This window comes from Piliocolobus tephrosceles, chromosome 21, assembly GCF_002776525.5.
Source record: "Piliocolobus tephrosceles isolate RC106 chromosome 21, ASM277652v3, whole genome shotgun sequence".
Lineage (NCBI taxonomy): Eukaryota > Metazoa > Chordata > Mammalia > Primates > Cercopithecidae > Piliocolobus > Piliocolobus tephrosceles.
The window spans coordinates 36,598,130-36,622,791 of NC_045454.1; the positions used below are offsets into that span (position 1 = coordinate 36,598,130).

At 50.5% G+C, this 24,662-nt stretch overlaps 2 protein-coding genes across 2 annotated transcripts in view; both read left to right on the forward strand.

Annotated features, from left to right (window-relative positions):
• SMIM7 (small integral membrane protein 7) overlaps nt 1-6,968 on the forward strand; it is a 31,113-nt gene extending 24,145 nt beyond the window's left edge. Inside the window, exon 6 of the transcript XR_002735229.1 lies at nt 6,069-6,968. The gene's annotated coding sequence lies outside the window, so the exon portion shown is untranslated. The remainder of the gene's footprint in view (nt 1-6,068) is intronic.
• Nucleotides 6,969-9,502: 2,534 nt separating this feature from the next.
• MED26 (mediator complex subunit 26) overlaps nt 9,503-24,662 on the forward strand; it is a 55,148-nt gene continuing 39,988 nt past the window's right edge. Inside the window, exon 1 of the mRNA XM_023229880.2 lies at nt 9,503-9,863. Coding sequence (XP_023085648.1) covers nt 9,792-9,863 — 72 coding nt within the window. The 5' untranslated portion in view covers nt 9,503-9,791. The remainder of the gene's footprint in view (nt 9,864-24,662) is intronic.

Here is a 24,662-nt window from a genome sequence, read left to right on the forward strand (position 1 = left end):
TTTCCTTTCCTTTCCTTTCCTTTCCTTTCCTTTCCTTTCCTTTCCTTTCCTTTCCTTTCCTTTCGTCACCGTCTCACTTTGTCACCCAGGTGAGGTGATCATGGCTCACTGTAGCCTCGACCTCCCCCAGGCTCAAGCAATCCTCCCACCTCAGCCTCCTGGGACAACAGGCGCATAACACCACAGCCGGCTAATGTACTTTTTTGTAGAGATGAGGTTTCACTGTGTTGCCCAGGCTGGTCTTGAGCTTCTGGGCTCAAGTGATCCTCTTGCCTTGGCCTCCCAAAGTGCTGGTGTTTATAGGTGTGAGCCACCACACCCGGTCAAGGACCTATGTTCCTAAGGAGCTTCCTGGTGATGCTAATACTGCTGGTCCGTAGATCACACTTTTGAGTAGTGAGGGCCTGTGCTCAGCAGCACGGTAGCCAGGAACCACGTGTGACTGTTTCAGTCTCCGTCTTAGTTAAAGAAAACTAGGAAATCCAGTGCCTCAGTGACTGTAATTGCATTGCATCAAGGAACGTTCTAATTGGGCAGTGCCACATCTTAAAAAACCGAATGATCCACTTCTTCTTTACTTTTAAATTTTGTTTCTTTATATTTTTAGAGACAGGGTCTTGCTCTGTAGCCCAAGCTGGAGTGCAGTGGCACTGTCTTAGCTCACTGCAGCCTAAACCTCCTGAGCTCAAGCTATCCTCCCACGTCAGCCTCCAGAGTAGCTGGAGGCACATGCCACCACCCCCAGCTAATTTTTTTTTTTTTTTTTGTAGAGATGGGGTCTCACTATGTTGCCCAAGCTGGTCTTGAACTCCCGGGCTCAAGCAGTCCTGCCACCTCAGCCTCCCAAAGTGCCAGGATTACAGGCGTGGGCCACTGTGCCTGGCCAGCTTTTTCTTTTTTTTTTTTTTGAGACGGAGTCTTGCTCTGTCGCCCCGGCTGGAGTGCAGTGGCCAGATCTCAGCTCACTGCAAGCTCCGCCTCCCGGGTTTACGCCATTCTCCTGCCTCAGCCTCCAGAGTAGCTGGGACTACAGGCGCCCGCCACCTCGCCCGGCTAGTTTTTTGTATTTTTAGTAGAGACGGGGTTTCACCGTGTTAGCCAGGATGGTCTCGATCTCCTGACCTCGTGATCCGCCCGTCTCGGCCTCCCAAAGTGCTGGGATTACAGGCTTGAGCCACCGCGCCCGGCCATGGCCAGCTTTTTCTTTAAAGCCGTGTTAGTTTCCTCTTGCCACTGTAAAAAATAACCACAAACTTCATGATGTCAGACAAAACAAATACAGCCTGGCCAACATGGTGAGACCCTGTCTCTACTAAAACAAAAACTTAGCTGGGTGTGGTGGCGCATGCCTGTAATTCCAGCTACATGGGAAGCTGAGGCAGGAGAATCGCTTGAACCCGGGAGGCAGAGGTTGCAGTGAGCCGAGATCATACCATTGCACTCCAGCCTGGGTGACAGAGCGAGACTCTGTCTCAAAAACAAAATTCCACAAATTTATTCTTTACAATTCTGGAAGTCAGAAGTACAGAATGGGTCTCTGTAGGCTAGCATCAATGTGTCCACATAGCTGGTTCCTTCTGGAGGCTCTCGGGGAGAAACTTTCCTTGCCTTCTCTAGCTTCTAGAGGCTGCCCACATCCTTGGTTTACAACCTCTCCCTCCATCTTCCAGGCAACCAATAGCCTGTCGAGTCTTTCTCATGACACCCTGTCTCTTAATTTTGACTCCTCTACCTCTTTCTTCCCCATTTAAGGACCCTTGTGACTCCACTGGGGCCACCAGGAGAATCCAGCAGTCAGTTGATGAGTTATGTTAATTTCACCTGTACCCTTAGTTATCTCTTGCCATGACATATTTACAGGTTCTGGGGATTAGGATGGGGACATTTAGGGGAGCGGGGGCAGGTACTCTGCTAACACTGGATCAAATTGTAAATATATATAGATATGTGTGTGTGTGTATATATATATATATATATTTTTTTTTTTTTTGAGATAGGGTCTTGCTGGATTGCAGTGGTACAATCTCGGCCCATTGCAACCTCTGCCTCCTAGGTTTGTTGTTCTCCTAGAGATGGGATTTCACCAGGGTGGCCAGGCTGGTCTCAAACTCCTGACCTCAAGTGATCCGCCCGCCTCAGCCTCCCTACAGTGCTAGGATTACGGGCGTGAGCCACTGCACCCAGCTACTCTCTTGATGTTGCCTTCTGTGTTGGGGTACAACTCTGTACCTTTGTTTCTGGGAAGCTCCATTGGCTAGGGTGAGTTTATTATTGTTGTTTCCATCAGGTCCACCCTCCTACTTGCTTTGGACATCAGCACCTTGGTCCTTCTCTCCTGTTTGCTCTTTGGGGAAATGGCTTATACTTGATTTGGTTCAGAGTCTGGGAACCCTGAACTCTGGGCTGAACTTTTTTTTTTTTTTTCCTTTTTGAGATGGGGTCTCACTCTGTCTCACTCGGCTGAAGTGCCTACCGTCTTGTCAGCTCACTGCAACCTCTGCCTCCCAGGTTCGAGTAATTCTGCCTCAGCCTCCTGAGTAGCTGGGGTTATAGGCATGCACCACCGTGCCTAATTTTTTTTTTTTTTTTTTTTTTAGTAGGGATGAGGTTTCGCCATATTGGCCAGGCTGGTCTCGAACTCCTGGCCTCAAGTGATCCACCTGCCTCAGCCTCCCAAAGTGCTAGGATTACAGGCAGGAACCACCATGCCTGGTCACGGGCCAGACTCTTTAGCCAGCCCCAAATCCAGCCACATGACTTTGCCTGGGTTACTCCTTTGAGGCACAAAGACCATGTCACTTGGTTGCATGCTTGGGTGCTCAGTGGGACAGGTATGAGAAGACCCACTCAAAAATGATGAGAAAGAAGGCTGGCTAGGAACCCAGGTGGGGCAGGTTGTCTGCACTTTGTGGCTATTATGAGCAATGCTGCTATGGACATTTACATGTACATTTCCTTCTGTGAGTATATGTTTTCAGTTTTCTTGCCTTTTTTTTTTTTAGACAGAGTCTCACTCTGTTGCCCAGGCTGGAGTGCAGTGGCATGATCTCGACTTACTGCAACCTCTACCTCCTGGATTCAAGAGGTTCTCCTACCTCAGCCTCCCAAATAGCTGAGACTACAGGTGCCCCCCACCATACCCCTAATTTTTTATATTTTTTAGTACAGACAGGGTTTTGCCATGTTGGCTACGCTGGTCTCAAACTCCTGAGCTCAAGTGATTCGCCCATCTTAGCCTTTCAAAGTGCTGGGATTACAGGCGTGAGTCACTGCATGCAGCCATGTTTTCAGTTTTCTTAGGGGAGATTCCTAGGAGAAGAATTGCTGGGCTGTGTGGTAACTTCCAGGCCTCCTTAAAGCTTTAGCCCTGACTGGGTAGAGTGTGGTCTCCACTGCATTCTCTTAGCCATAGTGAGTTGCAGGTTCACCCCAGAGTCAGCGGCAGGTGGGAATTGGGGATGACACGAGGACCTGAGTGTCCAAGGGGGCTTCATGGAGTCCTCATGTGAAGTCCCCAGCATGGACCCTGACACATCGTAGGTCCTCAACAAATGTCACTCCCCGTTGTCACTCTGTTTAGTACTAAGAATAATGATAAAACTGGGACAGTAAGGAAAACACAAACTATTGTGACTTAGATCTGAATCTATTAGTCTCATAGAAAAGCCACCATCAGGATTTTGGAGATTATAACCTCACTTTAGATTAGCCATACTGGAGTCAGCCCTGGGGCTCCCAGAGATCAGAACGATCCCAGGACTTGACAGGATGGCTGGGAAACAACACATGAATGCCGGAAAATGCGGAACTAATCTAGGAAAAAAATGTAAAAAGAAAATAAATACCATCTGTCATTCTATCAGAACTGCTGTCAATATTTTGGTTCCCTTCCCGTAGTTTTTCTATGCACTCTGTGCATAAGTATGTATATTTTAATAAAAGTATAATTAAGATCACAATGTATATATATAGTTTATATGCTACATTTTATTATTTATTGGGAGCGTTTCTCCAACAATAGTGGGTTTATTTTTGTTGTAAGAGACGGGATCTTGCTCTGTCACCCAGGCCAGAGTGTAGTGGCTCAGTTGTAGCTCACTGCAGCCTCAAACTCCTGGGTTCAACCATCTCAGCCTCCCACTAGTTAGGACTGTAGGCATGAGCCACTGTGCCCAACCCAGTACAGGTTTTCTTAGTGACAACATCACACACACATGCACACACACGTGCACATAATTTACTTTGGAAGTTTATAGCAGTGTACAGCTTGGTGAATTTTTTTTTTTTTTTTTTGAGACAGAGTCTCTGTGGTCCAGGCTGGAGTGTAATGGTGCCATCTCAGCTCACTGCAACCTCCGTCTCGTGGGTTCAAGTGATTCTTTTGCCTCAGCCTCCCAAGCAGCTGGGATTACAGGCGCGTGCCACCTGCCTAGCTAATTTTTGTATTTTTAGTAGAGACAGGGTTTCATCATGTTGGCCAGGCTGGTCTCGAACTCCTGACCTCAGGTGATCCACCTGCTTCTGCCTCCCAAAGTGCTGGGATTACAGGCATGAGCCACCGCGCCCGGCCAGCTTGGTGAATTTCTACATGTACATACACCAGTGAGGTCACCACTCACATGTGCCTTAGATTGTTGTAGCCCCCACAAAGCTCCCTGTGGAGCCTTCTAATTCATAACCTTCCCATTGTGGGGAATTGATCACAATTTATTTACGTACTCCCCTATTGCTAGGCTTACGTTACTTCCAGTCTTTCACTCTTACAAATAGTGCTTCAGTGAACTTCCTTGTACATACATCTGATTGCCTCCTTCAGATAAATTTCCAGAAGTTGTGAATTTCAGTATGCTCACACCCACAGGGTCAGAGGGTATGAACTTATTGAAGTGCTCCCAGTTGGCCAGGCATGTTGGCTAGTGCCTGTAATCCCAGGACTTCGGGAAGCTGAGGCGGGTGGATCACCTGAAGTCAGGAGTTCCAGACCAGCCTGACCAACATGACGAAACCACATCTCTACTAAAAATACAAAAATTAGCTGGGCTTGGTGGTGCGCACCTGTAATGCCAACTACTCAGGAGGCTGAGGCACGATAATCGCTTGAACCGAAGAGGTAGAGGTGAGCCCAGATGGCACCCCTTCACTCCAGCCTGGACAACAAAGTGAGACTCTGCCTCAAAAAAAAAAAAAACAAATGCTCGCAGTTAATGACTTTTTTCCTTCCTTGGCGTCCCAGCTGTGTTGTGTTTGTACAGCGCAATTAAAGTATTGTGTTCATGAATCCCCTCCAACCAGTTCCAGGGCTTGGCTTCAAAACTGGATTCTCAGGAGCGGGTATCCTTTGTGTATCCCCATCCGAAGATGTGATTAAAAAATTGAGTTCTTCTAGCTACCTTTGACATGTCAAGGTTAGTCAAAGCCAATTTAAATTGGTTTCACTTTTAGAGTAAATAAGACTTAGTGCAAAGCCAAGCAAAACTATGAAACTCATCTCTAGGTACTTCTGAGATAACTGATATGGTTGAATGAGTTCATCTTTGAGAAAGGGTTTTAAAAATTTCCACCAGCAGCCGGGTGCCATGGCTCATGCCTATAATCCCAGCACTTTGGGAGGCCAAGGCGGGTGGATCATGAGGTCAGGAGTTCGAGACCATCCTGGCCAACATAGTGAAACCTCGTCTCTACTAAAAATGCAAAAATTAGCTGGGTGTGGTGGCACACACGTATAGTCCCAACTACGTGGGAGGCTGAGGCGGGAGAATCGCTTGAACCCAAAAGGCAGATACTGCAGTGAGCCAAGATCACACCACTGCACTCCAGCCTGGCAACAGAGTGAGACTCTGTCTCAAAAAAAAAAAGATTCTGCCAGCCTGTTAAAACCAAAGCAAACATAGGGGTTGAAGCGGGGTGGTTGTTTTTGTCACACTGGCTTTTTCTGTTAATCCCTGGAGCCCTCACATCCCTTATTAGGGTAAGTTTAGTAACCCTGTGCTTTAAATGGCCTATCTGTCAGGGGCTTGCTTCTATCATTGTGATGAGTGCATTCCTGCTGTTGCTCCTGGCTATCACAGGGTGTCGCTGTGGAAGACTGGTCCTGTACAGCTGTGTGAACCTGCCTGGTCAAGGCTTCCTCTGCAGTGCTCTTGAGTATCCCAGTTCCTGCTTAGGCCACAGCAGTGAGTCCAGGGAGAAACATCCTCCTACTCCCTCACCGTCCAGCTTGACTGAAGATACTCTGCACTTGACCTCCTGACACTAACTTCTTTGCCTCTTCCCGTGGCAAGAGCAAATCATGGACTCTGAGCTACTCCCTCTCCCTTTCTACTATTTATTTTTGAGATGGAATCTCGCTCTGTCACCCACGCTGGAGTGAGGTGGTGTGATCTTGGCTCACTGCAACCTCCGCCTCCTCAGTTCAAGCAATTCTTCTGCCTCTGCCTCCCAAGTAGCTGGGAATGCAAGCGCCCACCATCACGCCCAGCTAATTTTTGTATTCTTAGTAGAGGTGGGGTTTCACCATGTTGGCCAGGCTGGTCTCTTAACTCCTCACCTCAAATGATCCGCCCACCTTGGCCTCCCAAAGTGCTGGGATTATAGGTGTGAGCCACTGCACCCAGCCCTTCCTCTCCCTTTGTCTTTGGGGTTCCCCTCACTAACAGGTGAGGCAGCTTTTTCAAGGGCATTCCAAGCACAAAAGACCTTGTTGTACCTAAATACTATAAGGGACCTGTCATTGAGGACGAACCATCACAGCAAGAGGAGTTATCTCGTGCCACATCTTTGCATAACTGACAGGATTCCTGGCAAGGATGTCTCAATGCAGAAAGTTGGCTAAGTGAACTGCAGTATCCACCCTGGACCTAAGAGAACTTGCTAATGTTTTCAAGACTGCTATTCAGTGGTTATCTGATTTAATCTTTGCATTTACAAAAGCACCCTTTTACATATATTAAATGTGGAATAAAACTAAATACCCATGTGTGTTTTGTGTATCCTGGTGTATATAGTGTTATATTTTATGAAGTATTTCTTTCATTCCGGAAATAGCTGTTGAGACCCATGGTGTACCAGATCTGTAGAAACTGAAATGCATTCATATGTCTGGGGGTGTGTGTAACACTACCATGTAGTTGATGAAACTTCCATTGACTTACTCCACAAATAATTATTTTTCTATCTACTGGGGATACCAAAAAGAGCCAGTGCCCTTGAGGAACTCAGTCATGTCAGTGCTTCTTAGTTTTTAAAAAACAGGTAAGTCAAGTACTTTCCAAATGTTTATTTTTCAAGACAGTCTTGCTCTGTCGCCCAGGTTGGAGTACAGTGGCATGATCTCAGGTCACTGAAGCCTCTGCCTCCTGGGTTCAAACAATTCTTTTGCCTCAGCCTTCCAAGTAGCTGGGATTACAGGTGTGTGCCACCATGCCCGGCTAATTTTTGTTTTTTTAGTAGAGAAGGGGTTTCACCATTTTGGCCACGCAGGTCTTGAACTCCTGACCGCAAGTGATCTGCCCACCTCAGCCTCCCAAAGTGCTGGGATTACAGGCATGAGCTACCAGGCGTAAGCCACCATGGCTGGCCCCACATTTTGTTTTTGTTCATTTGAGATGGAGTCTGTTGCCCAGGCCGGAGTGCAGTGGTGCAATCTTGGCTCACTGCAACCTCTGCCTGCCGGGTTCAAGCAATTCTCCTGCCTCAGCCCCCTCTAGTAGCCAAGATTACAGGTGTGCGCCACCACGCCCAGCTAATTTTTGTATTTTTTGTAGAGATGGGGTTTCACCATGTTGGCCAGGCTAGTCTCGAACTCCTGAGCTCAAGTGATCCACCCGCCTCGGCCTGCTAAAGTGCAGGGGATTACAGGCTTGAGCTACTACTCCGGCCCAAATGTTTCTTAAAATAACTTGACCCATGCAAAATAGTCTCCTATGTAATCCTTTATTAAAAAAAAAAAAGATACTGTACATCCGAGTTAGAAATTGAAAGGCAAGACCAGAAATATGCCTGAGGAAGGCTTTAGTTTATTTTGCTTATCAGAAATGAGATAAAGAATTATCTCCGAATGGGCCAGTTTCCAACTTGGACCATGTACACCATATACACAATGCTCCACATTCTGGGAGGGGTGAGGTAGGGAGCAGTAAATGACAAGTGTTTTGCCCGTGTTTCTTTTCTCCTCCAAGGGGATGTAAAACTTTTCACATGTGCAGAAGCACGCAACTATAGCCACGTGCAGAAGCAGCCGTTTTTGCAAATGAAAATATTTCCCAGAAGCACAACAAATACAAGACTAACAGGTGCCAGGCAGCTCCAAGGCACACATGTGGTTCTCATCAGCCGTCTTCCTCCTGTTTTAAATCTAGGTCTTCCTGTAACAGTGGGAAAAAAAAAGATTTCTCCCGAGACCGCCGAGCTTGCCTTTCCACCCCGTCTCACAACAGCATTTCCAACAGAGTTCCCAGAGAGAGGGGAGCAATTACAGAAGGCAATAAGTAGGGTGGAGGGAGGAGGGGCGCCCTTAAACTTGACACCTGCGGTTCTGGGCTTAACCCCGAAGTCTAGGTGACCTTGGGCCTCCGTTTCCTCCTGTGACGTGTTTGGTTAAGAGAATGAGCATCTCAGTTTTACAACACCTCCAGGCAGAGGCGGGTAGAAGGGTCTTTGAATCACGGGGTTTTCTGCCGGTAGGGGGGCGGGGGGACTGTGCCCCCACAAGGAACGGCGGCAGTGACTGCAGACTGGGGGAGGGGGCGCATCGGAGGCCAGAAATGCCGCTCAACTTCCGACAGATCGGGGGACCCGCCCCGACGACAGGGCAATACCGCCCAGTGGTGCCGAGGTGGAGAAGCCGCGGCGTAGACGCAGATTTGCAACCTCCGGCTTTCCGGCGTTCCCAGCTACGGGGGGGCGGCTTCTTTGCCGTCTCACGTTTTCGCGATCAGGGTCGCGCGTGGCGGTGCAGACCCCCGCCCGTCACCACACCCATTCCCACACCCTCTAAGGGGCGGGGGCGGCCGCGGCGACACCCCCGGACTCCTCCGATGACCCTTCCGTGCGCAGAATCACAACGTGGACGTCTGGTTCCCTCGCCCTCACAAAAACTTCGGCAGCTGCTCAGCCTGCGACTCTCGTCCCCCAGTCACGCGTCGGGAAAGCTCTCCTAGAGGAAGGATTTTCCCGCCGCCCTCCCGGCCCTGAGGTAGCCGCCGCGAGCGTCCGGGTTCAAGGACTCTTTGCGCGCGCGCTTCCGTCAGAAAGCCCCGCCCCGCGACCCGGACGGGGGCGGGGCCTCCAGGCAGCGACCGTTGCCCCGCCCAACCTCCTCCCAACGGCTGCCTAGGCCGGGCGACGGGGCGGGGACGGCACAGGCGGGTGAGTGCGCCTGCGCGCGCGTGCGCGGAGGCGCGGGGCGTGGCGCACGGACAGCCCCGCCCATGCCTGGCGTCTCCGCCCGTCCCATCTCCCAACCTCCTCAGCGTGGCGCCGACGCTGCGTGCGGCGCGGACTACCCAGAGTACTCCGCGCGGGGGCAGCTCACTGGAGTTTGGTTCTCGAGGCGGCGGCAGCAAGCGGTGGCGGCTCCGGCGGCTCCTCCTCCTCCTTCGGTGGCGGCGGCGGCCCGGGACCGAGACCCGGCCCCGGCTCCCCTCTCCGCCACCCCGCGCGCCCCTAACGCCCCGGCGCCGCGGGGAACATGCGGCTCCGGCTCCCGGAGGCCGGCGAGTGAGTGACCCCCGTCCCCCGCCTCAGCCCGCCCGCCCGCTGGCCCGGCCGCAACCCCCCGCCTCGCCCAGGCAATGACAGCGGCTCCGGCGTCTCCGCAGCAGATCAGGGACCGGCTGCTGCAGGCCATCGACCCCCAGAGCAACGTAAGTACCCGCCGCGCGAGCTGGGACGGAGGCCGCATGGGCCTGGGACCCTCCCCCTCTCCTGTCCCCCTCGCCCACCGGGCTTCGGGGGACCCGTCTGGCGCCCACCTCCCCTCGAGGGCCGCTGCCATCTCTGCCTCTCACTCCTCGGGCCCGGGCCGGGGGCAGGTCGGGCAGGCCGGCAGCGCTTGGTACGTGAGGCCGAGGCTTCCGTGCGGCCTGGGCGGAGGAAGCCGACGGGGGGCTAAGGGTAGAGTTTATCTCCCCTTTCTGCTCCAGCTCTATGACCCTCACTGCTCTGGACGAAGCTGCCCTGCATCGCCCTCCCTCCGGGACCCGAGACCCCCGGGAAGCCCTCCCTGAGCGGGGGAGGGGAGGGAGAAGGGCTGTGAAGCAACTGGTGTCCGGGGTATGACTCGGGGAACCTGTGTCTCCCATGTCTTGGCCTTCTGGCTGATCAGAGAAGTCCTTCCCCCCCTTCCCGGCTGGCAGCACCTTCCTGGCTTCGGAGAGAACCCCCAGTGTGTTTTGCCCCTGGCCGGGTACCCAGGGTACGTGGAGAGTCTGTCTCCCTTCTGTGACTGGACACGCCTTCGCCAAAACCCTCTTGGGGTCGCTGCCAGCGACAGATGATTTCGGGGAGGGTGGGATCCTTCCTGTTGCTTTTCTGGGCCTCAGTACCCATTGCGTCTCTGACCAAGCCAGAGCTCCATTTTTTGAGTAGTGAATTAAAGAGGACTTTTCTCTCCCGTTTACCCAAGAGCCCTGTGTCAGTAGGCTCTTTCCCTCACCTGGGGGTCTCAGCCTGGTGACTATTGACCCAGACTGTCAGGGTTAACTCCAGGTGTCGCTTCCTCGGGTGCCCCTTTGCTGAGGCTACTGTTTGCGGAGGGACCGCCCCTTCCCCCTCCGTGTGTGTGTGACTGTGTATGTGTGTGTGTGTATGTGTGTTGTTGCGGGGGTGGGGTGGGGGTGGGAAGACTGATCTATTCTCATATTTTCTCCAAGAGTTTCTTGGCAGTGGGGGTCATACTTCCCGCGGCAGGAGCAGGGCGGTGGGAAGATGCAGTAGCATCCAGGTATGAAGTGAGGCCTTGCTTCCCAGGAAGTGGCCATTGAGATCACTTTTTAATATGCTGTGAATGGAAGAAAAAAATCATCTTTAGCTTGGCCAGGTAACTCAGGTTTCTCTCACCGTAGGGGTTTTTACTTGTATTTTTACATGAGCTTGGCTGATTACTCTTAGCAGTATGCTTAACTCTGATGATGTTTTTGGAATAATTCACGTTGACTTATACAATTTTTGGTAAGATTGAAGGGTTATGAGTTTTTTTCTAAGGCCCTGTGTTTGCTGTAATGTAAGTACTTCTCTTATTCCTGGTATTCAGATCCCATTAACATTGACTTGATGGTAATTGTCTTTAACGAATGTTATATTATACATTTTTGTTATGACTTTGGGGGTGGAGTGGGCACAAGCTATATAAAACCTTCTCGAATGTCCTTTTTGCAGTAACTGGTGCCACTGCAATTTTAAGATTGAAATATTAGAGGATAAAACTAGTGACATGAAAAAAATAGCCTTGGTGACTTGTACATCTTTTGTGGAGCCAGAAGGTAATTTTTTGAATTTCATGCACTCGCTTTCCTTCTGGAGAGTCTGAGAGGTTGCTGAGATATTAGCACTGATCCTTAATGCCACCTCAGAGAGCTTTGGGATCAGGCGGCACTTTGACAGGCGATCACAGTGTTGTAGATTAGGTCACTCCAGTGACCTCACAGTTTCCAGTATTGTGTAAGGCTCTAATCAAAAGGGTTCCTTGAGGCAGAAGAAAAGAGAACGGACAAATCTTAGTTTTGTGTGTCTCAGCTCATGCAGAAATGTTATATAGGTCCCTGGTTATATTACCTGGCATGGAATCTGCATTTCATATCGCTTATTTTCAGGGGCTTTAGTGATGATCTTGGGCAGAGTCCTACTAACATGGGGTGGATGGATTTGGGAAATTATCTTCTTGATTATGAGCAATGAGGAAGGTGTCTCCTTTGTGATTGATCCTCTGAGCGCTGTTATGGGCCGTTTGACAGGACCGTTCGCTTTGAGCAAACACCATGCAGAAACAGCTGCGGTGGACAGGGTTGCTGGCGGAGGTGGTGGTGAGAGCCGGGCATGTCAGTGCGTCTGCAGTTTTTCTTGGATCATTGTGGGCTCAGGTGAGAGCAGGTGGCTCCAGCACAGGTGCTGCCGGTGTGCCGCTCTCTCCTCTCTGCCCTGCCCAGTGATGAATTCCACTACTGGATATTTAGTTGACACATATTTAAGATGCTCGTGGAAAAAAAAAAAAAAAAAAAAAAAACGGGGACAGTGTTGAAGAGCCAACACTAAAATTAAACCTCTTCTGAGAGAAGCGGCAGAGAATTGTGTCATGTAATGCTTACCTTTATGGGCATGCAATTATGGTTAACAAACTTAGCTATTGCTTGCAAAATCAGTGTCAGGAACTGACCTAATATCCAAAAGTATCTGGAAAGTTAGGGAAGTGACGAAGAAGTCGTGTTTACCAACCATCTCCTTGACAAAGGAATTCTTAGGAGGAAAGTTGTTTCTGTGCTCTTTTAGCCCCTGGAGTATGCATTTGAATTCCTATAGCAGCAGGCTCAGAGTTAATAATTTCTGCCAATTCAGTAATAAAGTAAATCCTCTACTCTCCTTTTCAAACGGGTCCTAACGGTTTTTCAGAGCAGTTGGAGCTTTTCTTTTCGTCGTGCACCCTTTCAGCCCAGGGTGTTGAAAATCTCTCCGAAGCGCAGTGTGTGCATGATTGTTCCAGCTTACTCTCGCTGCATTGTGGGTAAAGTGAAGGACTGTGTCTTACTCTCGCACAGCAGTCGTAGTGAGCAGTCTCCTCAGCAGGTGATTCGGTTCCCATCTGCCTGGGACCCACACTCTTTGTTTTGTGGAGGTACGAGCTTTATCTTCCTGTGCGGCATGCAAGCTTCTTGGGATGTTTCATGTCTTGTCTTCTCCCTCTAGAGCAGAAGCATTAGGCACACTTTGTATCTGCTGCTTAAACTGACTGAACCCTAGCATCCATCTTGGACCTGTACCTGAGGAGCTACATGTGAGCCCCATTTTACTAGGAAGCCTTTGTAACTGCTTTATGCCCAAAAGTTCAGTCGTGGAATATTCTAAGGCAGAACTTTGGAGAGGGAAGGAATCACAGGTGATTTGAGACGCTACTCAGTAGAACTGTGAGGAACATGGATGTTAAGTGATGATTAGCAAACTTAGCTTTTAGAGGAAAGGTCCGACGGATAGTAGATGGTGTACTGCATCCTCATGACAAGTAAAATAACAGCACAGGGCAGGACTTGCTAACTGCAGGTGACTGTCCTGTGCTCAGAGCAGGGAGAGGCCTGAGAATGTCCTGCAGCAAAGAGGGACTTGAACTAGCCCTGACCACTTGTGTCAGTGCCTCCAGCTGTCAGGCTCTGAGCAGCGGGAAACATCCTTGGGAGCTGCTTTCTTTCTTACAGCTCTTCAGGCAACAGAGACCAAGGGGGAGGTGACCAAGGCACTCTGCAGAGAGACCCAGCAAGAAAGATAATTTTCCCACCTAAGAATTGGAAGGTTGGATGTTGCTTACTTTGACTTGCCTGCAGATTTCTTGTCCATAGGGTGGGATTGGGAATGGGTGTATGCACCCCATAAACCTCCTTCCAGATCTAAGTTCAGATCCTGGAAGGGACAGCAGAGTCTAATGTCAGTTGTTCTAGAAGGGTTTGTTTTGTTTTGTTTTTAATATATCTTTGCAAGGTACATTGTGTGAAGTTTCTCAACTAACAAAATTCTAAACCAAGGTGTATGCTTTGTTAGTTTGTGTGGCACCATGTCAGAGAGTTCTGCTTCCTCCCAACAGCCTTGTGAGTGGGGGAGCCAGTCTCCCCTTTTGCAGGTGCAGAAGCCAGCAGCATCAGGTAGTAGGTGCTGCTCAGTGGTGTCTCCTGGGGCAAGCAGAGGACAAAATGCTTTTGTTTCTTACTGACTTAATGGGAGGTGGTGGAACCAAAGTTAGGGACTTACCCAGAGTCATTAAGTGACAGTCCTTAGAGTCCTTCCAACTCTGAACACCACCACGCTGTCTTGAAAGATGGAGAGATGGCTCTAGAAGAGGCACCTTTTTTGAGCTGGGGGCAGCGTTTTTGAGCTGGTAAGAAAACTTGTGGGGATCCTGTAACGTCCCCTACAAGTTTATGTGAGATTACAGCCTGGAGCTGGATCTACCTATGTTAGATCTAATAGCGTGATGATATGAGACAGCCTGTCCCGTGAGCATCTTAAGGTCTCTGTCACGGACAGAAACCTGGGCCAGACCACGGTGTGGCAACTAGCAACTAATGTGGAACTTTTCATGAGTCTGTGTGACCAGTTTGCTTTCTACTTCAACATTACAGCACTTTTGATATTAACTTAAAATGCCATTTATTCTGCAGAAAAGCAGAATAGTATAAATAGCAAAATGAAGGACTTTTGATTCTGACCCTATCTAATTTAGTAGGGGACCCTAAACCCAAACATGTAAATGCCCACTGCTCCACAATTGCCCAGATTCAGGGACTCGTCTGTCTTTACTCTGTCTGTTGTGGCCAGGACACAGCAGAGGAGCAGCATGGTGTTCTCTGACTTTGGGAAACAGGTAGCAAGTGTCACCTGTGACACAGGTGTATGTCCTTGTCTTTGACTCTTTCTGTCCCTCAGGAGAAAGTGGACTTTACAGTCTGTCCTCACTGAGGTTTCTGTGTGGTCCTCAGACTATGTTGTCCTGGTTGGAGGTCCCCGAGCCCTGGAGGACTGTCCAAGACCAGCGTGTGGCAGGGGCTTTGTCCTGGATACAGATGTAAGAAGGCACCATGGTCACATTAGCCCCTGGGCAACTGTGTAAGATAGGACATGTACCTTAAGGGCGCCAAGCTCTTTTAGGTGAAGGAGGACACTTGGGCTTGCCTTTTCTTGATTTTGGGGTCTGCAAACATCTTCTCAGACTGAGCTCCGGTTTAACCAGACTGACTCCAGGTGACTCCAGTCCAGTGGGAGGGGTCCCCTGGCCACTCCCCCACTATCATCTCCTTCTGGAAACTGGGTGCTTTGTCAGTGCACATTGTGCTTCCTTTGTATTTCTAGTGGTAGGCTGTCCCACGTCTGCCTGGTCCCTTTGGGGACCAGGAGCTGGTTGTCAGAATGGGTGGCCGAGTTTGTGGCCCAGTGAGTACAGGAGAGGCAGCGCATTTCATTCCAGTGTGGTCTCACTAGCACCCATGCTGGGAGAACCTTCCAAAACAGCTGCTTTTCACTCTCAGAGCAGGGTGTGGATTTGCCATAGGGATTCCCTGAACCGGGAAGCATTTCCTGAGTGAGAAAGACACACCGATAATTCTGCATGCTCTATTTAAAGGTCTTCTCTGAATGGATTCCATGCCTTGGGAGTCACTGCAGTTACATTTCAGTCACTAACTGATTAGCAAGTGCTCGTGTGCTGAGTGTAGAGGATACAGACCTGAAGATGCCCAGCTACTGTGCCAAAGGGGCCTGGCGCCTCACAGGGAGGAGGGCAGATAGAGCATAGTCATGAATGAGCTGGGTGGGGGGTGCCATGGCATGTGGGCTCGGCAGTCGGTTGGCCTGATGGTGCTGCAGGTCTCAAGTCCAAATGGAACAGTTCTCCGTGTGCCTTATTTGAAAACAGTTGAGAATTCTTAAGAATATGAGATGGCTTTCTTAAGTATATTCTGTCATCCAGTTTTTCAGAATAAGTTCTGTAGTCAGGCAGGCAGGCTTTTCTTGCATTGTCTCTGGCATGAGTGGAACAGAGCTGGAAGGAATAGTCGGCAAATTATTGCACAGTTTTCCCTCTCTGTCGTGGGATGGGGCACAGGCAGATATCAAGCTGTGCCTGTGGGTATGGTTGGGGTGTCTGGGCTTGAAAAAATGGAAAGGGTCTTGGGGTAGCCTGTATGTGGCACTGATTTTCAGCATTTGGGGTGTTGTACCCTCTGGATTAGATTTGCTCTGTGTGGCTTTTGGAGGCAAACCTAGGGGTAGGGAAGGTGAGAGTTCTGTGATGTGCTTAGGGGAGCGGTGGATTATTGTCAGAGCTTAACACAGTCTGGGGGCACTGTGAGGTGGCTATGCGGACATGCGCAGGCCCTTGGATTCTGTGTATAGGCCATTGCATTCTGTGACCAGCCAAGTACCGGCAGGTTTCGATTCTCTATGGAGCCTATTCAAAAGGAGATGGGTCATGTCAGGTGAAGTACCAGCTGCCCTGTGGGAACTCATATCCCAAGGATTGCCAGGCAATTGGGGTTAAAGGCCTTTGGATGTTACTGGGACTGCAGCAAAGTTTCCTGGGTTCATCCACTGCAGGAAAATAAATCTTGGAAATCCTCAGGGGACTCATCAGGTTTTCCCTGCATACAGAGTTAGGCTCAGTCTCCTGTGTGCCAGCAGCAGTCTCTGTTGGGCAGCAGAGGCTGCAAGATGAACAGCCTCTGTTTACTGAGCACTTACACAGTGCCAGATGCTACTGTGTGGAGCGTCTCATTGCTTCTTTGAATTACTTCTAGGGTAGGTACTTCATCTTCATTTTAGGGACTAGGAGAGATCCACCGATTTGTCTGGTATTGCAGACAAGGGAACCAGAAGCCTTGGGTCTAAATCCATCCCTGGGTGGTTCTGATGTCAGAGGGCTTAACTACGACAGTCTTCCGCTTCCCACATCAGTGGTGCCCAGCATGGAAGCTGAACTGCATTGTGTCTTCTAAGGTGTACCCTTGCAAACATGAAGTGTTTTCAAATGTTACATTTTTAATTCCATTCCTTCCCAGTTCCTACAACTTTTCCCCCTTTAAATTCCTCTAGCCTAGTGGCTCCAAACCTTTTTGAGTATGAGGGTTCATTTTTATCATCAGAAACCTTCTGGAACCTTCACATAACAACAGGTGTGCTTTGAGTAACTGTTTTAAAGAAAATTCGAGGACAGAACCTACTCCTAATCCAGTTGTGCTTCGAAATGAAGTTCTGTCTTGTCGTCAAAACAGCATCAGTGTAACTCTGAGAGCAGTCCTTACCTGTATGTGTGTGACACCTGGAATTTGATCTTTGTGCTGCCTCCAGTTGGGAGCCTCCTGTCATCCCTGCTGCCTCCCTTTTCTGAAACCTTGCCTGGTTTAATCCAAGACTGTGTCTCTCAGGAACCATTCATCGTTTTAACACTGTATATTCCTGCTGATAACAGGTCTTGTTGGTTACATTTTCCATGTGATTGTGAAGTGCCCAAGTAGGAGAGCAGGAGTTGCTCCCTTAGTATCTCGAACTGCCACAGCATGTGGGTGCCCAAATGCTTGGTGCTCTTACTGTGAACAGGGCCAGTTTTGGGAATGGCTGGCTGTGTTACTGAGCAGGTCCTAGGTGCCAGCAGTTTTCAGCACTTCACCTGCATTCAAAACACATTTAATCTTCATAGCAGGTGTAGATTAAACAGGAGGCAGGTGCTGGTGAGGAAACTGAGGCTCAGCGGACACAGCTGGAAGAAGGCTAGGTGGGATGAGGCTGGGCTTGGAACACACCCACCTGCTGGCTGCCTTCCATGTCATCTGTGAGAGGCCAGTGGGCGTGTGCCTCGCAGGCACTCCCCTTTCTTGCCTGGGTCCAGCTCTTTAGGCTGGATTCATCTGTGCGCTGCTTTTATGCCAGGCTGGGAGGACAGTGGTCCCTGAAATGCTGTGTGCTTTCTCTGGAACTGGCTGAGGAAGGCGTGTGAGGTGTGTTTTCCTCTTTCTTTCTCATCTGGTATTTTTCACCCTAATAGAGAAGGTGGCGCTTGAGCTTAGATTTCTGCCTGTCTGTGTTCCCTAGACACTGTTCAAATGTCACTTCGTCTGTGAAGGCTGGGTCCCCAGCGATCCTTTGGCCTTTTTTGGTCATGTGACAAAACATATGGCATTCCTGGACACACATCCCCCCAGATTTTCTTTTGTTATGGCCAGAAAGTGGGGTGCACTTTGTCCAGACCACTCCCTGTGGTGGGTCAGCCTCGTGGCTGCTGTGGAGACTCGGGTACTGGTGTGCTGGGTGCATAGCATGGTTTTGTAGGGTGTTGGCTGTGGCTGGCCTTGACTCTGGTGGGGGTTCTGTGGTGCAGGTGTCAGCAGTGGTGAGTTACTGGGAGGACTCAGGTGTGTGTGACCCGTGGCCCACACCGAGAGCCCAGTGGGCTGGCAGCACTCCCAGGCCCTGGCGGCCCCACTGCCTGCTTGTGCCTTCAGCACGGCAGTGCACTCTTCTGTTTCCCATCCACACTCCTGGTCACATTGGCTCTCTGGGCAGCCACCTGCACACACTGGGTTTAGGTTCTTCTTATCCCCTTGATGACTTGTTTTGATGTCCTGGCCCAGCTTGAGACAGGCGCAGAGAGGTGGCCACATCCTCTTTCCCACCAGGGTGATGTGGTAGTTACCATGGTAGCTAACGGCCCTCCTGTTCTGCAGGCCAGCCCTCTAGAACCCTTTATAGATGCTGCCAACTCCATTCACCTCCCGGGTGCATCTTGCATGGTGCCTAGGCAAGCAGTCCTCAAGCTGGCTTTTCAGTGCTGTCAGTGGGAGACCCATGATACTGATGTGAAGGGATATAAAATAACAGCTTTATCCTTTTGTGTGGTCATTGGTTCACATTGTTTCCTTCCGTGTTCACTTAACTGGTTGCCTGCACAGCACCTGTCTTTACTTCCTATACTAATTCTGTGGCCTGTCCAGCCCTAGAGGGAGGTTAGTGCTGTACTGATGGCAGGAGCTTAGACACAAAGGGGCTGAGGGTCACGCAGGCCCAAAGGCAAGTCTGCGGTCAGGTGAGGACCTGGTTTTTCTCTCTCCCTCTTTTGCAGTGTTGCCTTCACACAGTAGGGTGTCTTCCTCTCCGTCCCAGCAGTTTCAGGATTTTCCCTTACCGAACTCCCGACTCTGCCGGAATCCCCACCAAACATTTCCTTTTTTTTTTTTTTTTTGAGACAGAGTCTCGCTCTGTCGCCCGGGCTGGAGTGCAGTGGCCAGATCTCAGCTCACTGCAAGCTCCGCCTCCCGCGTTTACGCCATTCTCCTGCCTCAGCCTCCCGAGTAGCTGGGACTACAGGCGCCCGCCACCTCGCCCGGCTAGCCTTTTGTATTTTTTAGTAGAGACGGGGTTTCACCGTGTTAGCCAGGATGGTCTCGATCTCCTGACCTTGTGATCCGCCCGTCTCGGCCTCCCAAAGTGCTGGGATTACAGGCTTGAGCCACCACGCCCGGCCCAAACATTTCCTAATGTCTTTTCTGAGCTTTGATTGAATCAGCGGTTTGATTGAATTAGTTGATTGGTTTACCCCTGAATCTGGTGTGCGTTCCACCCAAACAGTCCCACAATAGAGGGGATGTTCCCAGGAGACATCAAGGTCCTGTTAACGAGAGAAGAGTAGTGGATCCAGTGTCCGTGAATGTGCACTGATGTCATCACCTCTCCTGAGGTGACTGTCACATAGTTGGGCCTTGGCTCCAGAAGGCAAAAATGGGAGTAACTGAAGTGTAAGGTCCAGAGTAGCAACAGGGTGGTTTGGCTGGTGTGAGGTCACTGCGTGGAGTTTTAAGTACCTTCTCGTTCTGGTTGAACCGCAGACTGCATTTGCCTGTAGTCACCCTTGGGGACCTCGCTTGCATACTGTCCTAGTGCAGGTGCTGGCCAGCTGCAGCTTCAGATCCCGTCCTGGGCTGGAGAGAGTCTTGCATGGTGCTGTTTTTTTCCTCCCTGTCTTGACAGTCTCTCCTGGTGCTTCAGTCACTGCCTGGAATGGAGCTCATGCTGGGGGAGGTGGTGCGGTTCAGGTGGCCTGAACCCCCCCAGGCCTCCTGTGGTCATGAGGAAACTGTGCTGTGACCCAGGCAAGAGCTGTGGCCTCTCCTGTAGCTTCTCTGAACTTGTGGACCCTGGGCAGAGGCTGGGAGATCTATTGGGTCTGATTGTCCTGCCTGTTTCCTCTCATCTGTTCTTCCCCCGGTTAACCGGAAACTCGTACCTGTGTTTCCTGGCCTGGCTTCTTCCCCTTTGGTTAACGGAGAGGGGTGGACTCAAGTGATCGTTCTTTTGCAGCCTCCATTTCCCCAACCCCACCCCTCACATTGTGTTTCTGGGGGGGCTCTCAGTAAGCCCCTGAAGTTGGTGTCTGCTCCCCATTTTGCCTGGCAGTGACGAAAGTGGGCTACATGTTAAGTAAGTCTCAGGCTCGTCTGTGAGGGAAAGGTTTGTGTTTTTTTTTTTTTTTTTTTTTGAGACGGAGTCTCACTCTGTCCCCCAGGCTAGAGTGTGCAATGCGCGATCTCAGCTCACTGCAAGCTCCGCCTCCCGGGTTCACACCATTCTCCTGCCTCAGCCTCCTGAGTAGCTGGGACTACAGGCGCCCGCCACCAAGCCTGGCTAATTTTTTTTGTATTTTTAGTAGAGACTGGGTTTCACCGTGTTAGCCAGGTTGGTCTCGATCTCCTGACCTCGTGATCCGCCCGCCTCGGCCTCCCAAAGTGCTGGGATTACAGGCGTAAGCCACTGTGTCCGGCCTTGTGAGGGAAAGGTTTGTGAATGGGTATTTCACCTTCACTTCTGCCTTAGGGGAGTTTCTCAAGCATTTCATTTCTCACCTTGATGGTTGGTGGGCAAGCAAGCGCCTGAACTTTGGGCCCCTGAGTGGAGAGCCTGTCTTCTCCCAGGAGAGCTTCAGCACTGCCCTCCTGTGAGCTCCTTCTGCATTTGCGGCCCAGCTTTTTCCCTCTAAACACTGAGCTGAGCTTAAATAAGTGCTGTTTGGGATTGAAATTGGAGTGGAGAGAAAGGAGAGGGAATCTTTTCTATTTCTGGTCCTCGGCACTATATCTGCGTGTGTATATGTGTCTGTCTCTGTGTGTGTGTCTGTGTGTCCGCAAGTCTTGTGAATGGGCTGCTTCAGGTGTTGGGAAAGGCAGCAGCTCCTGAGTTTGACCTGTCGTAGAGAGGAGTTACTTTCTAGTTTCCAGTTCTGGAAACTTCAGGAGACACACTCTGGCTTGGCTTGGGGTGGCATGGGAGGGCCTTTTAAGAAAGTGTCAGTGCCCATAGGAAGTCAGGGAGGTTTTTCCAGAAGGAGCAGGGTCTTTTATGCAGACGGAAACAGCATGTGCTCCCAGGCTGCTACAGCCCTATGTACCTGAAGGAAAATGGTGAAAACCCTGGCCTGGAGTAGGGAGGGGGCATGTTAGGTGTTTTGGTGTAGTTGGCAGGTGGTATTTGTGCTGGATAGTATGCGGAAGACTTGTGCATTGCCTCTCTGGACATGCTGTCTGCCCAGTGAGGAGTTAGGGGTGTGACCAAGTGGGCACCTTCTCATCACCCTGGTGATGATTCTTCTGTGTTGAGAGCACTGCGGACATGGTTTCCTATCTGGTTGGGTGGTGGGCTCCCTCAAGTTGGGAAATAGGAAGTGGCATCATCTGTTTAGGAAGATGAGCTGTCCTTGGGCACAGGGATGCCTGTTGTGTTTGTCACGCCAGGTTGTCTTCTCCTTAGGATGCTGTTCTCTGTGCTCACCATGGGCACTTGGAATGAATGACAAGGCCTAACAGTGGGGGATGTGTGCCTCCCTGGTTCCCTTGCCCCTTGCTGCGTTGGTCTCTTTTTTTCTCTCCACAGCCCCTTCCAGTGGTTCCTGCTCCCCCCAGGTGTTTTGGCTTTATGTAGCTCTGCTCACAGTCTTTGGCCCTTAAGACTTTCCCCAGGTTGTCTCAGAGCCACGGCTTCCTTGGCACCTGGACACTTGCTCTCCAGCGCTGTCTCCTGTGCCTGGATGTCTAGACAGCCCACTCCAAAGTGGATATACCTTCTTCACCTCTGCTCTTGTCATGCTGTGCTGTGTCTGTTGGTGGCGCCATGATCTACTGCTCTGTAGACCACCTTAGGGCCATCCTGGAGTCCTCCTTCCTGCAAGCTGGACCTTTAGAGGATCTAGTGCAGCAGTATCCCAGTCAGTCTCCTACCTTTGTATGTCTGAAAACAGATTGGGATGATTGACTTCTCTGGTGGTGTGTTGCTGACTGGATAGAGTCTCAGCTCTTTAGGTGGCATATAGTGGAGAAGACAGTCTTTCTCCTGGGTGGAGGACTTAAGCAGAATGGATTTGGAACCATTGACCCTGCCATTCACCTTGCAGCCTTCAACGAGGTTAGATTTGCAGCCTTTGTTTTTCCAGAAAGATGTAAAAAATGCTGCATAGGAAGGCTTTTAAGAATGGGACATGGCCCTGTGCATGAAGCATCCTGGGTGCTCACATGCATGCTACCTAATAATACACAGGTTGGGTGGTAGAGAGCCCATCTAGCTCCCATTGCCTTCCTCCTGGTCTCTGCATCCTCGTTTTCCTGAGAGCTGCCCATTCCTCTCTCCAGTCCATGCACATTGGATGGTTAGTAATGTGGGTACGACTGGCCAGTCATGGGGCTGCATCTTCCTGGGCAGTGATTGGCTCAGAGACAGACCTGTGACCCAATCAGAGCCTGTGAAAGTTGTAACACTTTGCTGGAGTAGTTTGGGGAGACTTAAATGGGAGAGGATGTGAGCTGTTTTCTGCTGGGGTTTGCTGCCTGGAGGCAGCCTGTCCAGGAGTAAGACCTGGTCAGAGGAGTAGAGAGGACTAAGACCTTGTGGCTTGGCTGATCTGAAGTGAAGCCTGTCCTAACCTTTTTTTTTTTTTTTTTCCCCAGGAGTTGGAGTCTTGCTCTGTCTCCCAGGCTGGAGTGCAATGGCACAGTCTCAGCTCACTGCAACCTCTGCCTCCTGGGTTCAAGCAGTTCTCCTGCTCCAGCCTCCCGAGTAGCTGGGATTACAGGCACCTGCCACCACGCCCAGCTAATTTTGTATTTTTAGTAGAAACGGGGTTTTGCCATGTTGGCCAGGCTGGTCTCGAACTCCTAACCTCAGGTAATCTACCCACCTTGGCCTCCCAAAGTGCTGGGATGGATGACAGGCGTGAGCCACCAAGCCTGGCCGCCCCAAACTTTTAAGCTAAGTGAGCCTATGGTTTTCTTTCTTGATTAAACCCATTTGAGCTGACTTTTCCCTCACTTGCAACTGAGAGAGTCAGGAAAGAATCATCTGAGCACATTATGCCCCAGGCTCTGGGTCAGGTAGCCCTTTTTCCTCTCCTGCTCCAGCCAGGCTCAGCTGCTCATCAGTCAGCTCCTGACCTTTTTGTGCACCCCACCTGATCACCTGCCCTCTCTCCCTCCTTGCCTCTCTGGGCTTAGGGTCCAGAGCCTCCATAAGCAGCCCTGTCTTCTGACTGTTCCAGGCATCCTGGTCTGATCTTTCCCACAGCGCCTCCTGTAACCGGTCTGACGTGCCTGTCATTTCCCCCACCCCCATTCCCCTTGAAGGCAAAAACTGGTTGGTTGTTTTCTTGCTGGTATTTAGTGAGCCATTCATTCTGTTAGGGCCAGTAACCAGTTTACAAATGGATGTGGGTCCATTTCTGACTTCAGGTTACAGAAGTAGCATTGCCTAACCTGAGAGGACCCAGTTGGGTTTGGGGTAAGAATTCAGAGTTCGTGGGGCCTGAGCATGGTAGTCATTTAGCTCATGAGTATTGGGGTTGAGGTGACTGAGCCTGGACTTGGCCAGACCCCTGGAGGAAGCCCCCTCCTGTGATGGTTACTTGGCTCTCTCCAACCTTCAGCCCTTTGGATTCCTCCCATGGTTCGAGGGGTCTGTCGGACCTCAGGCCCACATAAGCCTGCACGTGCCTCCTCCCTCCCTTGGGCCAGGCCTGGGCAGACACTTCCCACCCACTCCCCAGCCTTTTTATTTTATTTTGAAATGGGGTCTCACTCTGTCACCAAGGCTAGAGTGTAGTGGCACAATCAGCTCACTGCAACCTCCACGTCACCGGCTCAAGTGATTCTCCTACCTTAACCTTGTGAGTAGCTGAGACTACAGGCACATGCTACCACACCCAGCTGCTTTTTTGTAATTTTTGTAGAGATGGGGTTTCACCATGTTGCCCAGGCTGGTCTCAAATTCCTGAGCTCAAGCGGTCTGCCTGCTTCGGCCTCCCAGAGTGCTGGAATTACAGGCGTGAGACCCTGCGCCGGGCCAGACACTACCCTTAGCACAGCTTCTGGACCTTAGCTGGAAGGCTTCGGGTCCTTCTCAGCTGTTTCTACTTCGGTGACCTTGGAGCAGATCACTTAATGTCTCTAAGCCTCAGTCTTTTTACCTGTGACATGGAGCTGGCATTGCCATCACCTGTTGATACCGTCCTCTGGGGTTTGAGGTGTGTTGAGAGCCTGGCACAATGCCTAGCCTCCATTTAGTCACCCTGATCATGAAGATGCTGGTACTGTCTTCCTGTGACAGATGAGTTTGGGATGTTGTCTTCCTGAGGCCATGCGGTTGCAAGGGGGAAGTGAGGATTTTAATTCCATCAGTGATTCTGTCACCAAGCCCAGGGCATGGATCTCATTGAATCTGGTTACGAGTCCCACTTCACAAACCAAGGGCTTGACATCCTTTGGTGTAAATCTTCATAAGGGACTATAGGGACTTTATCCTGAGGTCATAACAGAAATGGTTGCAAGGACAACAGCATCAACTCTTACTGTGTGCTCACTCTGTGCTAAGAATCATCCCATTTTATAGATGGGCTAATTCAGGAAACTGAAGCATAGCGAGTTTAGGTTGCTGGCACTGCACAG